The 16,320-nt window shown below is 34.9% G+C and overlaps 3 protein-coding genes across 4 annotated transcripts; all 3 read left to right on the top strand.

Annotated features, from left to right (window-relative positions):
• The first annotated feature begins 7,119 nt into the window (after positions 1-7,119).
• On the top strand, positions 7,120-9,324 carry LOC120326753 (nucleoporin Nup37-like). The gene has a single exon (XM_039393095.2). The coding sequence runs from the start codon at positions 7,993-7,995 to the stop codon at positions 8,995-8,997; it is 1,005 nt and encodes a 334-aa protein (XP_039249029.2). The 5' UTR covers positions 7,120-7,992; the 3' UTR covers positions 8,998-9,324.
• A 6-nt stretch (positions 9,325-9,330) lies between these two features.
• LOC120326752 (tRNA (guanine(37)-N(1))-methyltransferase-like) lies at positions 9,331-13,053 on the top strand. Of its 2 annotated transcripts, none has more exons than XM_039393094.2 (9): positions 9,331-9,491; positions 9,698-9,964; positions 10,585-10,729; positions 11,166-11,327; positions 11,419-11,542; positions 11,990-12,131; positions 12,234-12,332; positions 12,406-12,491; positions 12,589-13,053. In XM_039393094.2, exons 1-9 carry the CDS (start codon positions 9,331-9,333, stop codon positions 12,780-12,782), a joined length of 1,380 nt encoding a protein of 459 aa, XP_039249028.1. In that variant the 3' UTR covers positions 12,783-13,053. The 2 variants fall into 2 exon arrangements, with proteins under 2 accessions (XP_039249028.1, XP_077968050.1); XM_078111924.1 differs by having other exon boundaries at positions 9,478-9,616.
• A 2,116-nt stretch (positions 13,054-15,169) lies between these two features.
• Positions 15,170-16,302, top strand: LOC120326222 (mitochondrial import inner membrane translocase subunit Tim10-B-like). Its single transcript, XM_039392470.2, has 2 exons — positions 15,170-15,345; positions 15,505-16,302. Exons 1-2 carry the CDS (start codon positions 15,275-15,277, stop codon positions 15,698-15,700), a joined length of 267 nt encoding a protein of 88 aa, XP_039248404.1. The 5' UTR covers positions 15,170-15,274; the 3' UTR covers positions 15,701-16,302.
• The last annotated feature ends 18 nt before the right edge of the window (positions 16,303-16,320 follow it).

Genomic DNA, 16,320 nt, shown 5'->3' with positions numbered 1-16,320 from the left:
GAAGGCAAGCCAATGATTACAGCCATGTTTAAAATCCTTCAAAGTGAAAAGTGTCCGGGTGGCCGCGAAAACGCTTACTGTTGCGTCACCATTGCATCTTGTAGATTAGTCAACGCTACGCAAATAAACACGGGGGAATCCATTCGACTAACTAACTAACTAATAGACTCCCGCATTTTAATTTCAAGTCAATGATTAGTTTTCAATGAAAAATGTTTTTTGAAAGTAATTAATTGTTAAAGCATTAACAAGAGCCGCAGGAAAGGTTGTTGAGAGCCGCATGCGACTCTCAGACCCTAGTTTGAGAACCACTGATTAGTCATTATTTAGGGAAAAAATTGTACGAGTTATATTGTAGCAGGAGTGAACAAACTGTCTTTAACTGGGATCGACTATTTAATAAATCTCTCAAAAAGTCTAACCCCAAAGAGCAACGTCCAGGAACGCCAAAAACAAAAGCGGGAAAGTTTGATGGTTATGTGGTCACCCCTCTAATGATTCTCGGGCAAGTCCACATCAGATTTTATATATTGACTACATACCTAGTCATCCAATAACTGTGAATTCTATGCGTAACAGTGAAGTTGGGGGAGTTGACTTGGATGAAGGTATGGTCGTATCGCTCCCTCCAGTCCCTGCCAGAAAACAACAGTGTTTATTTATTTGTATGTATGCCCTCATATTTATATTTGTTTTGGTTGACAAATCAATAAATCTATCTATCTAAAAATATTTATTAAAAAGGGAAATCCGCAACCCAAATTTCTTGATTGAAAAGCGGCATTTTAGAAATTAAAACTAAAACATAAAACCAAGGATAACACCATACGTTTTGTTTTAGCAGACTCGTGGTAGATTAAAATCGCTTTTTTATAGGCATTGTAAAACACAAAATTTGGTGATTTTTTCTCGGTATGTGACGATATATAAGATAATTAGAGTAAAGTATATATAATAAACCGTAAATATGATTAAACAATTTTTATTACAATAAAACAAATTTCAATCGTTCGTATTTTGTCCAGAATAAGAACTTGGGATTTTTCAAACGGTTATATCTTAAAAAGAATCTGAGTGGTAGACACGGCGGAGTCAGTGTGGCAAGCGCGGCTCAATTTGTCGAATTCGGTAAATTGCTGTAATCTGCCACACGGCACACAATCAGTCATGATCACGATTATGATTTAATCGGGACGGGCACAAATATCTTAATCAAACTACTGGCACCTGTAGTAGATATGATCTTTTGTGGACAGTACGGCATTGCTAAATATATCTATCTAATCTAATTATATTGTACTCGATGAAATTTTAACACTGACCTTGGGATTTTTGTAATGGCTACACGCTACACTTACCATACGTCCCGCTTTAGGCGGAACCAAAGTGACTATAAACCAAGTGGAGACACCGAGTCCAATGATGCATAGCGGACGCGATTTTTTACTGTTTTGCATTTTATTCGGTTAATTTCATTTTTCTTTTGCCATTTGCCTCGTGGAATCATACTGGTATCGTGCGGTTTCGTGAAAGTTGCGATAGTTATCTTATCATCCCGTTATGCAACTTTGAAACCTCATATCTCACGAACCTTAATTATATGCAGATAAGTTTTATATTGTTTGAAAGACAACCAGGAGACAAATTATAACTATGAGATGGAGATAAAATGTTGCGATTATCATAATCTGCAAAATTGAGAAGCGTGGAATTTTTTTGAAAAGCTTTTGAAATAATAACAAAAACTTCGATTTGTTCTTGTTTTAACCCAATATGACACCGACACATTTGCAGAGGTTAAAGATAGCTTTCGACATTAGATAGAATTTATCATGCACCAGTAAAATTGTACCGGTATAAGTTATTTCATTCAATGTTCTCCAATTCTTGACATGTCCACTGCGCCAACTTGAGTTAAACAACAACGTTCCCTAATCACTTCGTTACGCAATTACGTAGCAACGTTCTATATGAAGAACACATATCGCTTTCCTTCGCAAGTGTGAAACGTCATTAACCTAATGCATACGTTTAAATCAGGTACTATTTGAACTGGTATTATGATACCTGTTCACACCATGCCGAAAGTTTAAAGTCTGCGTTTTACATTAGTCATTCCAAAAGATGATGGAATGAATTTTCACGGGAAAATTTTTCTTAATTTAACGAACTGTTGCAACAGTTGCTCCAAAATTTAAAGAATGTAAACGATCTCATGGCTAGCACATTGCGCGGCGTAATGAATTTCATCGAAGCATGTACATTATAAAGTACAAAATTTAAAAACCAGCCGCCTCGACTGGCGTTGCAGCTCTTAGCAACTTACTATTGGCAGGATGTTTCGATTCTTTTGCGTCGGAAAATGTGAAATATTTACTAGGTGATTTAGCGACGCCATCATGTCTTCTCCATTTTCGTTGATAAAACTTAATTGTAATTTTATCGATATCTAACAGTGAAAAATTAGCCTTGATGTTTCGTTTCCGGGGTAACCCTAAAAAGACACGGGGTTCAAATTGTTTGTTTGTTTCTATGGAAAGTGTCAATCCCGATGAATACCCACAATCGTTACCAACCCCTTTAAGGTCTTACACACACGATAAATATTTGAAAATTGATAGTTTTACCCAATATTTATGCCACCCATCCAAAAAAGCAATCGTATTTTTGCGCGAAGTATAAACTATATTTCGCGCAAATACTAATGCTTTTTATAATATATTTTCGCCTGTTACTTTTCCGACAGATGAGGTTGCTTGAAATATAATTTACCATCTTGCCACAACATCGCTTTTAAAATTTTGAAACGTTTTCTCAGTTTAAGGTTAAATATTCACGCAAAAGAGGAGACAAATAAAATTATTGAAAAACGGTATGCTCGTGGACCTGCGGCAAGAGCTCAAATAAAATAGATAATTTGATATTTTATACACTCCAGATTATTAGATGTTCTTGTAAACTTGATATACGCCGTTATCCTTCATTCCATGCATGTAGTATATTTTTTTAATATTATTTTGGCAATGTACACCTTGTTGAAAATTTGCGATACGCATATTTTAATATCATGACATGTACCGCAAAAATAGTGCAAGATTCTGCAGTATAATTTGTATTGTGGTTCTGTCACTTTGTTAAAATAGATTCTGTGCAAGTAGCGATACTTACATCGGGAATTTTATAATAATTTAATACTAAAATGTGTATCATTTTATTTAATATTTTGGTTCTATTGAGTTGTTGATTTAGTTGGATGACTTTAAACATCTGCGGGTAATTAATTTTTCAGAAGAATGTTCATTCGTTTTGCCATTGCGAAAGTTTGTTCCGAATTATTGAGCATCGTTTTTTTTTAATCAGCTGTTTAACGATCGCAGGTTTAAATCACTTAGTTAGGATCAACGACTAACATACCATGATGCGCAACTAAAGCCTTGACCAATGAGGAGTGTCTGACGCGATACGCTCCATTGCGGCAACTTGATTCGTTAACGCCCACTCGAGTTCCCAGCGTTTTGCTGCAGTTTCACCATATCTGTTGGTCGCATCGGACTCAAGGTATTATATAATCAGTGGCTATTATGGCTAATAAAGGTAAGCCTACCATTTCTATACGTTAAATATATACTATCAGTATGTTTCCATTAGCGGGTGACTATTCAGGGAGCAGTTATCATGTGCTGAGATATGACAGACAGAGCTGCCGAGTTTAAATCCCTGAATCAGATTATGAATTTGATGATATATTCAGACATTACCTGTCTGCCTGTACCGTACTAGATTCATTCATGTTAGAGGATCATAAACTGACATGTATTCATAGATCTTGATGAGTCAATGGAAGAAAAGTTTACCTTGCTGCCTTGAGTGAGCAAAAGTAAGACAGCTATTGAAAAGAGAGTTACAGACAGACAGAGGGCAAAAAGTGTTAGGAGAGATTAATGCAAGACCCCAACAGATCATGCATTCAATTATCTTACCATCAATATATTTTCTGGATTTTATTCTACATACCTAAATGTGATATTTTCATGACAATATTTTTGCTAATAAACAACCTATTCTGAGATTTATAAAAAATAACCTATGTTTTATTTCAAGGTGCTCGACGTGTCAAAAGTTATTATTTTCCAGCGTGGCATCTTTGGCTCAACATATTCACAAACAAGGTAAGATTTACATAATTATAGACCCCTACATAAATTCCATGATTACTAATACAACTTCCACAACTCAAGATAAACATGAAGTGCAGATTTTTTTAAACACCATGGGATGAATCTGTCAAAATAATTTTGAATTTTTTTTATTTTTAGGCAGAGATATTAGTGTGGGGAAGATCATTGCAGCCACTGTCCCTATTTTACCAAATGTGGTCAAATACTTGCAATTGTTGCTGAAGGAAAGTCCTGAGTGATCAAATGTTATCTTTCAGCTGTGATGCAGTTAGCGTTATTCCTCACATTGGAACAGAGTATTCCAGGTTTACTATACCCTCCAGTCTGTCGGGTAATTATTTGATAGATTCACAGCCAAAGAAATGGATAAAACGAAAGGTGTGGTGCTTAATATTTGTCTGGATTTGAGTATGTTTAGATACCATAATTTACGGACAATATGACTAACTGGCAAAAATTGCTTAATTGGGTTTTTATTCATACATAAGGATATAAAACGCAACTGTTTTCTAAGCAATATTGGTTTTGAATGTAGGCAATAAAGCACTACCTGATTCATACATTGTGCGCACTAGCTTAACAGGCGCTTGATCGAATTTAATTTCAAGTATTGACCGTGTTTGATTGACATTCATGGTAATCAATATTGCGATATCCTACTATTACACACCTGTTCCCTATGTTTTCCAGATTTACTGAATTCAAGTTCTATCATATTGAATGACGATGAGGTCCATATAATCCAATACATTGCTGGGTTCATTCTACTAGGAAAGCAAAAACGATGCTAAGACCCCGAAGACTGCAAAAGAATTCAGTCATTATTTTCTCCCGAACCGGACTGTTTGATAACTGACTCTATGATTGCAGTAATGCAGAATATGGACGCTTAACCGTGCCATTGCCCAGTGTCCAAGCTGCTCGAAATTGAATTTAGATTAAACTATGCTCATGAAGATGTTACAGCCACAGTTTTTGAAAATTTTAATATAGAATCATTTGGTATCGCCCAAAACGATACTAGCATGCTGGACATCTTAGAAAAATAAGGTGCCATCAAACAGAATTTATCCCTACGAAAACTACTAAAAAATAAATGTAGATGAAGAGCATGATCTCTTTTCACTTTATTTTGCAAGGTAGTGCGTTTAGATGTCATTCCAGTTTTATTACTTTAGCAGTAATTAAACAAACAATCTATTTTTCATAACAAAATTTTCATTGCAATATAGTATATTTTCATGGCAATAGGCAATGTAAGTTGCATAATAAAAATACGGAATATCTAGAACTCTTTTGTCTCTGCGACAGATGATTTCCAGTTGCGTATTCCTGGAATGAAAATTATTTTCAAGCTAAATCAGTCACTCATCAATGCTATGGAATGGTCGGAGCATTTTTTAGGCGCTCCCGTAGTATGTGTACCAAGATAGCGCACAACCTGATAACCCCAACTTGGTACACATATTACGGGAGCACCCTTTTTTATATCCAAAATTTGGCCAAGTATTCATAATATCAAACCATGCTGACCAAGAGTTCTGGCCCACCTCTCTGCTGCATCAATCTTGCAGCAGTCTTAGATAGCACCTGGGCTGCATATTTGACACACACTTTTGGGTAGCTTTGTAAGCACAAGTGGGATTCCGTCAATTTGCAGGAGTGGAACTCTTTGGATGAAAAAGATGGTACTGCACGAAAATGGTCATCTTTTTTCAATAGGCGAATTCCACCAGCGTGACTCGCAAACACATTATTGCTTACTGTTTTGAGTAAATGAAATGATCAGAACCATTGATACATGTATATGGGAAAGTTAACCTCAAATTATTTAACTCATGGAACATTTTACGGTTTGCACTAAGTCCATCTGTAATAAGCCCCAATCCCACTTCTCCAACACTTTCCCAGAAAATGCTAGCGAGATGGTCTGAGCGGATAACGTCAAGGACTTTGAAAATTACGCAATCAAATCATGTGCATAAACTTGCAGTGCACACGCGCTCACCTTAGAGGGAACACTGCTGCCCATATAAATTTTTCACCGGAACAAACCCGCTTGGATGATGGCAAAAACAGGGTGCAAGATCCACTGACACTATCGCATTGTGGAATGCAACATCAATTACTCTTGTTGATGAGTGATTGTGAATAAATAGCCTATAGCACTATAATACAAATTATGCAATTCTAAAAAAGTAATACAAAAACGTAAAGAAAAAATAAAACGGTTTGACTTTGGAAAAAGAAATTGGTGTTTGGTAAATCTGTGAATACTCTCAGACTATAGTGCTGGTATGTTAGTCGTAAGTAATAATAGTAGAATTATATCTTCTAGAATGGAGGGTGTGTAACTATAAAGATCGTAACCCAGTACCGGACTCACAGAACATAAGAAATAAAGTAGCCTAGGCCCTAGGTTACAATAATCGGGTAGAATATTGCAGTACTGGGGTGGTTCATAGAACGCCAAGTTACCATACCGTACCTGCGTTGTCTTGAGGGGGAAATACTAGTTGAAGCCGAATCTAATCTATCTTGAAATAAACTAAAGAGACCGAGCTTAAGATGGACAACCGGCATTTAATTAAAGTATTGAACCAACTTAATGAAATACTATAGGCTGCTGAGCTAAGAATATAGGCGACAGCGAGATATTTTGTGCACATACCACCCTCTTCAATAATCCCCGAGCAAATCAAGTGACCGCAATGGAGCGTGAAGCTGCAGAAACTCCTAACGCGCATAACTTTGTTTGTTTTATTATTGTGGGCGTGGCTTTCCAGACTAGTTTCATCTCCCTGGTTAGGATCATACAGCGATAGAACTCTGGACACAAAATGGCTGGTGTGACGTCACACGAGCGCTTATAACGTTACCAATGCATGTCCTCACTTGGTTTATAGTCACTTTGGGCGGAACAGTACCGCTTTTTAGCGTCTTGTCCCGCCGTCCCGACAAGTCAGCCATAAGTCGCTCTTTTGCGTTCAGCCTTCCAGCGTAATACACGAACATGTTCTCGTTACTGTTGTTTCTGTGTAGCGCAGCGCTAGCCTACTTACTGAAGGTGAATGGCGTTTGTTTCCCGCTGATTCCCATTAATAGCAGACGTATCGCATGTAAAACCAATACTAATTAGTGTTAGGGTTCCCATCAAATTGTTTAAAATTTCAAGGACGCTAATAAATAATGAAAGAAAAATGTTCCCTTTCTTCTGCGCTGTTTTCCTCTCATCTGGGCTGTTTCTCGCTTTATTCAGTAAGTAGTAAGACTGGAATTATACCTGAGCATTAGTGCTACAGTCTGACAGTGCTAGGAATTGACTGGGAATTTTTCGCAAACAAATTTTAATAATAAATAATTTATTAGACTTAAATCATCACTTTAATTCTCATTTATCAATTTTCGAACGTAATGCTATTGTATTGTTATTGTGTACTGCACGGTATAAAATACTGAAATATGGTTGGAGCGCAATGCTGTAATTTTTCAAAATATTGTACCAAATGCTGAAATGTCAATAATGTTATAGTGAAGATAAGAAACTCTCTTTTAGCAAGGAGAAACATGGAAAAATTTAGAAAACAATGTTCTTACACAAACGAACTCGACATGATATGCAATAACTTATGACTTTTCATAACTCTTTTTTTTTCAATCAAAAAATAACTAATTAAAATCAAACTGTGGAATCAACTCGATGAACATGGATTCAATTTTATTATCTTATTTATTATTTAATTATTGAAAATTTCACTTTGTTGGAACCATAAAAAAAAAAATTAATAATTGTTTGGATTAAAGTGGTGGAAATATGATGAGCACTCACACTGTACATAGTCAAGCTGTAGAAGCACCACCATTCATTAATGCTTTGGAGTTTTGTCCTTTCGAACGTGCATCTAACCTTATAGCAATTGCTAGTAAAGATGGTCTCACAATTGAAAGCTGTGAATTTTCTGTAGAGAAAGAAGCTAATGGTGGCTATGCAAAGCAAATATACAAAAATCTTGTTCATAATAATGTTATACTTCATAAGCTGAGAGTATGCGATCTGAATTGTCTTGCCTGGTCCCCTGTTTCAAATATAAAACATTTGCCAAACCTAATTGTGATTGCTACTGGAACTAAAACTGGAGTGATCAATGTATATACAGCAGATCTGAAGGAAGAAGCTGTGGAAAATTCACTTGAAGGCCATACTGATTGTGTAAATCATATCTCATTTGAGCCAATAGAAGGTCAGGAGCTAGCTTCTGTGAGTGACGATTACTCTTGCAAAGTTTGGGATGTCGATAGTGGTGATGTTATTGTGTCTTTCCCACTTCAGTATCCCGGTGTGAGCGTATGTTGGCACCCTGACCAATCAGGCAAATTGATGGCGGCGGAACTAGGAGGTCGAATAAGATTTTACAATGTACATTTGAAACAGGCAATACTCGCTATTGACTGCAAAAAACACAGCTTAACTTCTGCAGACTGGTGCTGGTTGAATCACAGTAAAGTTGGAGCTAGTGCAGAAATGGAATGGTTTCTTTGGGATATTACAAAATCCTCATATCCACTTGATTCACAGCAAGCTAATTCTGGAGGTTGCAGAAAATTACTCTGGTCTAAACACCACGAAGATGTTTTTCTTACACTTGGTCAACCTCAAAACACTGTAAAAATTTACCATCTAGGTCATCGTCAACCCATTCTTCACAAAGTTCATGAAACAAGCATGTGTGCATCATGGCACAGCACTTTACCTATATGTGCAATAGCTGGAAATAAAGCTATTCATTTCTATGACACGAAAAGTTGTACACAGTTTTGAATATTGTTTAAGGCCCACAAAATTTATATATCTTAGACACTGCCAATTAGTATGTTTCTTATGCTTGTGAGATTGCAAACAAATGTATGTACCAGCGTAATATATTTTCTGGTTTTTGTCATGCAATTATTTTCAACAATTTTGAATTGACTTTATTTTCAACAAAATCATGATTTAAATTTAAAAAAAAAAATTCAAAAATCTTGATTTTCAATACAGATAATTTCTCATTATCTAGAAATCCATCATTATTTTTAATTAGGGTTGAATTAATTCATTGCAGCACATCACTTGATTACTTTTCGATACTTTGTTTTCTATCTCTAGTTCCAGATGTCATTTAGAGTATTAAGATTGGATTCTCTCAAATATTATTTGAAAAAGCGTCTCCGAATCTTTTCTTTAATCATGAATAATGGTGAAACATTCAATCAAAGTGACCAGAATATATTCACACCACCATCTGGTGTGAGAGGAATGGTTGAATTAGACAGGTATGAGATATTGAATGTCTTGTAATGCGTTTTCAAATGTTTCGTAAAAAAACAGAACTACTTAAACTGGCATGTTCATTTGCTATTACTTTGAATGATGGAGATTGTGGACTAAATAACCCCAAGTATATTTTTATCCTTTTGCAATTCATTTATTTATTCTGGAAGCTCTCCTTACATTTTTAATGAATTTTCCGCCATAACAGGTCCGCATTTAAAAAGGAAGTAGATGTCAACACGATACTAGTACCTTTTTCTTCACTCAATAAGTTCCAGAAGAAATTTAAAGAAGACATTCTTAAGAGGAGAGGAGCAAATTTATTGTCTGCAGAAAATTGTGAAGCTCAAAAAAATGCTAAATTTGTTGTAATGAAACAAGACTTCAATTTCAAATCTCTTCCAGAATTCAAACAACAACTTTTAAACGATTTACAAATTGAATCAAGATTTTACACTAACAAGTTGGAAATAAGGTTATTATATCTTTGAGCAATGATATTTTGTTATAACTTCTTATCTAATAAACAATAAGTTTACTCAAGCGTTATACTGTGCTAGACCATCTAGACCATTGATTTATTTTGGCGTGTGGTATTTAATTTTGTTATCAATTGCTATAAATAATATTAAGTTATTTGATCTTATTTAAAATCATATTCAAAAGTCTTAAATCTCTGTGTAAACGGATCTCATTTATTAAATCAAGAACCTTCTTTGTATTTCGAATATCACACAATTTCAATATTAATGATTCCTGACATTTTCTGAATTCAAATAAATATAGATACTGTATTAAGTAAGGTAGGATTTTCTTTTTTATCCTGATTTAGAGAGAAGCTAATAAGATGGCTTAATGATATAGTCAACCACGGCTGCATAGTGAACCCCAGTTGCCAGTGCATGCTGTGTATGAAAATAGTTAACTTGTCTCAGATGCAAAGACTTAAATTGTACCAAAATAGAAAGAACCTCACAAAACAAAGCCATATGGAATGACTTTTATTGTGCAATGAACTTAAAATTGACTGTATGCATATCATTGAAACATATGCCTTGTTTACCTGTTGGTAAATATATTTTCAATATATTACAGGTATGATGTATACAAGCACCAAGAAATTATTGGTGCAGTATTACCTGAAGGACTAGATTCAACATCGGGTTTTGAACGAGTCGGTCATATCATTCATGTCAATTTATTAGAACATCAAATGCCATACAAGAAATTAATTGGTCAGGTTAGTTATATCTTGGATTGAAGTTTGTTATTAGTTTGATATATCGAGCAACGGTTACTATTTTGACAATCTCATGCAAATGTTAACCAGCTTAATTTTCTGAAATGGTTTGATGAAGATTATTAATTGACTGCTTTTACCATATTTAAACTCATATTTTTCTCTCCATTCAAAGCTCATAAATGTTGATTATGGTTCTTTCTGGAATTTTTCAAAATGGTTTTTAAATCACTTTGTAACATTATGCCTCCGACAATATTCAAGTTTAACATGAATATATGTGCAACTACAGATGTTGCATCTGCCCTAGATCAATTGAGTGAATTATTGTGAGTTGTGACTGTACTTTGATAAATTATTTCAGAAGGGTTTAATAATTAGGAATAATTCTCATTCTAACTCGCAAATGTGATTGTTATCAAAACCTTATTTTCAGGTACTTCTTGACAAACACAAAGCAATCACAACTGTCGTGAATAAATCTTCAACTATTGACAATACATACAGAAATTTCCTAATGGAGGTTATTGCCGGTGAAGCAAATTTTGTTACCAAAATAATTGAATATGGCAATATTTTCGAATTCGATTTTTCAAAGGTTTGTTGTTAGTAATGATGCAGAATTTATTAGTACTGTAGTTTTCTATTCACATACGAGTATCTAAACTCTGGAGCCCTTTTTCATTCAGGTTTTCTGGAATTCAAAGTTGCAAACTGAGCATCAGAGAATAGTGGAGTTGATTCCAAAGGAATCTGTTGTCTTTGATGTATTTGCAGGAGTTGGACCTTTCTCCATACCACTTGCCAAAAAAGGTATTAAGGTAAACTACCAATCAAAGAACTCGCTGATAGTACTACCCAAAGGGTTTAAATTCGACAATTTTTCGTTATCACTTTTACAAAATATTTTTATGTATTTGCTATTTTGTTGACTTTTGTAAGTTGTATCATGCTGTCGTTTTGGAAATGGCATGAATATAAATTATAATGATCTTGTTTTCCATTATTAAATTTTCGTACTTCAAAAATGGGATATGCAAAATTATTAAAATTCATCCACCACTGTAATACATTTCAGAATAAAGAAAAAGTTTCAAGCTACGACCCTATATGCTGAGAGTGAACATGTTCCTCAAATAACATTTCAAGTTTGTTAGATTCTCTATTTAAATGGTTTTGTAGCAGTTTTCCCCTCCATTTTACTGAAATCAAGTTTTTTTTTTTATGAGTTTATGAAAATGAATTTGATTATGGCAACAGGTTGTGAAGTATATGCAAATGACTTAAATGAAGAATCATACAAATGGCTTTTACACAATTCAAAACTAAATAAAGCGAAATTGAATGCATTCAATATGGATGGCAGAAAGTTTATCAAAGAATGCTTGGGAAAACATTTGCAGTAAGTATTAGGTATCTTACCACTAGTATTCAATACCCCAGGGATGGTGACTGAAAATGAATTAACCCATCTATCTTATCAATTGCATTTTAACTTTTATAGATTGTCATCAAAAACAGAGACAATATGTGTTATAATGAATCTACCGGCACTGGCAATAGAATTTTTAGATGCATTCACAGGATTGGTCAAGAATATTAAGTATGCAACATTGATAAGGAACGGTTTAGCAATCGGAATGTTTAATTTAATTCAATAATATTTTATCATTTAGTCGAGCTGAAGACAACAAGACATCAAGTTCATTACCTCCAGTGACTGTTTATTGTTATGCTTTTTCATCTGCTCAAGATTTAAAAGGTATGATTCCTATATAATTAAGGCTTTTTGTCAAATTTAAGACTTTCTGACACAATCTTTTGCACTACTACTATTCTTAAATATGTATTTATTTTAGGTGATATTAAAGAGAGAGCAGAACAAAGCCTCAGTGAAAATCTTCCTGAACATAGTATTCGGGAAGTCAGAAAAGTTGCACCAGGAAAATACATGCTTTGTTTATCTTTTGAAATTCCTTTTTCTCTTTTATATGAACAATCAAAAAATGGTGATACTGATGAATCGGAATGTAAAAGAATAAAACTATCATAGTTCGTATTTTTGTATGTTGAATTTGGAAAAGGCAATCATGCACACATTTTATATCGATAAATACACTGAGCTGCTCATATTTTCATATTTAAATTTGAGGGAAGGCAATCCTGATAAAATGCAGTATTTTATATCCATGTGTTTTCTACTGCCTTATAACCACACTGGACTGCAGCTATATGGATTGCAGAGGCCTTGTGTGTGTACACTGTCTGTAAACTAGCGTGTCTTACATCTATGCAGTTTGAAAAGGATAATAACATACATGTTTGATGACGATTTCAGATGAACTTTAGGCTTGATGAGTAACAGTGGTTGGCGGTGAAGTCGTGGATGTCTCTGATGCGAATGGTTTTCACAGTCCAGTGAGATTTTTTTCCGGGAAAGCCAGGGACAATAATTTAGTTTCAACTCTGACATGTGACAAATGGTAGAAATTAAATTCTGAATATGATCAAATTTAGATTAACAGAGAATGAGTTTTGAAATTAATATCGTATCTTGTTAAGTTAATGCAGTTACTTGAATCTGTCTTCTGACCAGTGACTGGAGGCGAATGTTTTGAACAAAAATCGGTTTGGAACCAGGATGTTCAGATGCCCAATTTTGAATCGAGTATAAATTTTGTGTGCTTGGTTTGTTGGTAGTTGAGATCGTACGCTATCCACCAATTTCCTAACTTAATTCTAAATTATGTCCTCCATCTAGGTTACTCTGCAATTTAGTTATCTGTTTTCGCCTACAATATTGTCTTTTATCGCTTTAGAGGACCCGAATTAGGCGACAAATTTTAACAAAAATAACACGTCGTTAGACGAGAAACTTCAAATGTACAGGTTAGCAATGCAATTTGTATATGTCGCGGAATTGTTTCGAATATTTTCGAGTCTAGTCATCAAAAAGTTTAAATCTGTAAAACAAAAATCAGGCTTTCCTGAGACGTGGGTGCACCAGCCCAGAGATGCCATGTGCTATTTATAATAATTTATTGGTTTACGCTGGCGCACACGACAACGATTGCGCAACAAGTTTTGGTACAAATTCAGTAGATTCAGCCAGATTGTAGATTGAATCGTGGCAATTGTAGGAAGCACTGACTTGAAAATAGTTCAATTTATATTCAAAATAGTATAAATATTCAAGTTTCTCTAAAAAATTTGTTCAAATTGTTTTTGAATTTAATCATTGTTTTTTGGTTTAAATCATTGTTTATCCCAAAATTGATATACCCGTTGCCATCTGGCATCTATGGAATTGTATAGTAATTTTGCGAAATTTATTATTCCATTTCAGTCTCGCAGATTCGCACGTGTGTTGCTTCTATAGTCCATTTCGCAGTTACACTTCTGTTTTCGGTGATTTTCTCCATATTTAGATTTGCTGCAACTATCCTACTCAAGGACCAATTTTCATAGGTCTACTGTGATCGTCCAAATACAAGAGATACTCATGACGCCATAGGTATTCATATGGCAGTATTGCCCAGGTGCCGTCTGGCCTTGGTGAGTTATTAACCCTCAGAATTCGGGTTTAGTACGGTATAGTTTTGTACCACAAGTACTTCCGGTGGGCGTAGCATAACGAATTTTGCATATGCTATTCCTAACCCCCACCTGACTATGTCATCCAAAAATTACGTCACTACGACGTCACCCTCACGTCATAGGGATTGCCAAAGTATAATTACGATCGCCCGAAATGACATCTGCGCCGCCGATAACGAACTTGCTAAAGCCGGCGATCTCTCTCCTATAGTGACCGTTGTGACGGGAAAATGAGAGAAATTGCTTGCTCGATTTCGGGTGATGGTCTGTGCGTTTTGGACGAGCATCCGCATACTTCGGTGGGCCTTATTACGCCACTGTGACGTCGAAATGACGTAATATTTCGGTGACGTAGTCAGGTGGGGGTTAGGATTGACATATGCAAAAATTGTTGAGCCAGGTCAACTAGAAGTACATGTGGTACTGAACTATACCAGACGCCAGAATTCAATCACAGATGGGCTTAGTGCATGAAAGCTGTAATAGAGTTTTTATTTTATCTGTTAACTTATGCAGTATATCGAGGTACAGTTGGTGTTGCCTAGTATATTTTAGAGGCGTTCATGTCTGGGTTTGGGGCTTCATTTCCATCTCTGAAAAAGGAGCATAGGTATTGAGGCTAAGAGCTTTATTCGAATACCGTATGTCACATACTATCATTTATTACCAGAACTTTGTCTTTCAATGTAAATGCAATCTGATTTTCACTTTACTATATCAGTATATGTTAATATATGCGATATGCATATATTATTAGGCCAAGAGACGTTGAAAAAAAACTTCCTATGCCTATATACCGTTAAAATGCTGAATCAAATTATTACTGTTTTCTGCTCAAATTTTACATTGTCACAGGTGTTCCAAACAACAGAACAAACTTTTTTTTCTGCATTCTAGTCTAATTCATTTTTTAAATAGTGTATTTGTGCTCTTCAATATTTACAAACAATGAATGTAGCTCCTGAACAACAATTGGCTGCTGAGCTTGAAGTTGAAATGATGACTGATATGTACAATAGGTAAGATATTTATTATTTAACACCTATACTTCAACACGGTATGCAGCTAATCCTAGTCACGCCTTTTATGCAATCGATGCAATATTTGAATTTATTTGTGTTTTTATAGATGACATTTGGACTAAATTCACTAAAAATATAATGACTTTTTTTAACCAGAATGTCATCGGCATGTCAGAAGAAATGTATCAGTACCAGCTACTACGAAGCAGAACTACAAAAAGGGGAATCTGTTTGCTTGGATCGTTGCATCGCCAAATATTTTGAGATTCATGAAACAATTGGCAAAAAATTAACAGAAGCTTCACAAGTAGAAGATGAAACAATGAAGAAAATGCAACAACAACCTAATTGATAAAAACAGCCTATAATGTGATAAGCTGTGTAACTTTACAAACAGATAATATTCTTGGTGCAAGACACATGCAATTATTCAACAAGGAGTTATATGAGATTGCACATGTTGTTTGATAAAACTGCATAACGGCATTTCTCATATATGTATTTTGGTTTGTGCGTATAAAGACAGTTTAGGAATCTATAGTTCTGGATATCGAAAGCAAGGCTTTTTGGCAGGTTTTCGCCAACAAAGGTAAAGCTTCTATGAAATCAAGTTACACTGTTTAATAAAGCGTAATTAAAAGTAGGATCTTGAATATCATTTTGTTAACCAGCCTATTATTTATTTACAATAAATTTGTTTCTTTGATAATACAGCGCATCAGCGATGTAAGTTATAGAAAATATTTGGATAACCACAGAGTCGCCCATAACTTATTGCACAACATTGCAAGTCTAAGCGGTGATGTAGGAACGGTTGTCATGAAATTAGATTGTGCATTTCCAGTTGGCCAGTGTTCTGTGTGTGTGGTATTTTTGTGCAAATTAGCCATTCTAATATGTTGTTCAAACTTTTTGTATTGTTTTAATATTTATTAAAATTGAACCTAAATGTTATTATGGAGGTATTCATTT

This window comes from Styela clava, chromosome 4 (genome assembly GCF_964204865.1).
Source record: "Styela clava chromosome 4, kaStyClav1.hap1.2, whole genome shotgun sequence".
Taxonomy (NCBI): domain Eukaryota; kingdom Metazoa; phylum Chordata; class Ascidiacea; order Stolidobranchia; family Styelidae; genus Styela; species Styela clava.
The sequence above is the reverse complement of the archived record's forward strand: the minus strand, read 5'-3'. Positions and strand labels throughout refer to the sequence as shown.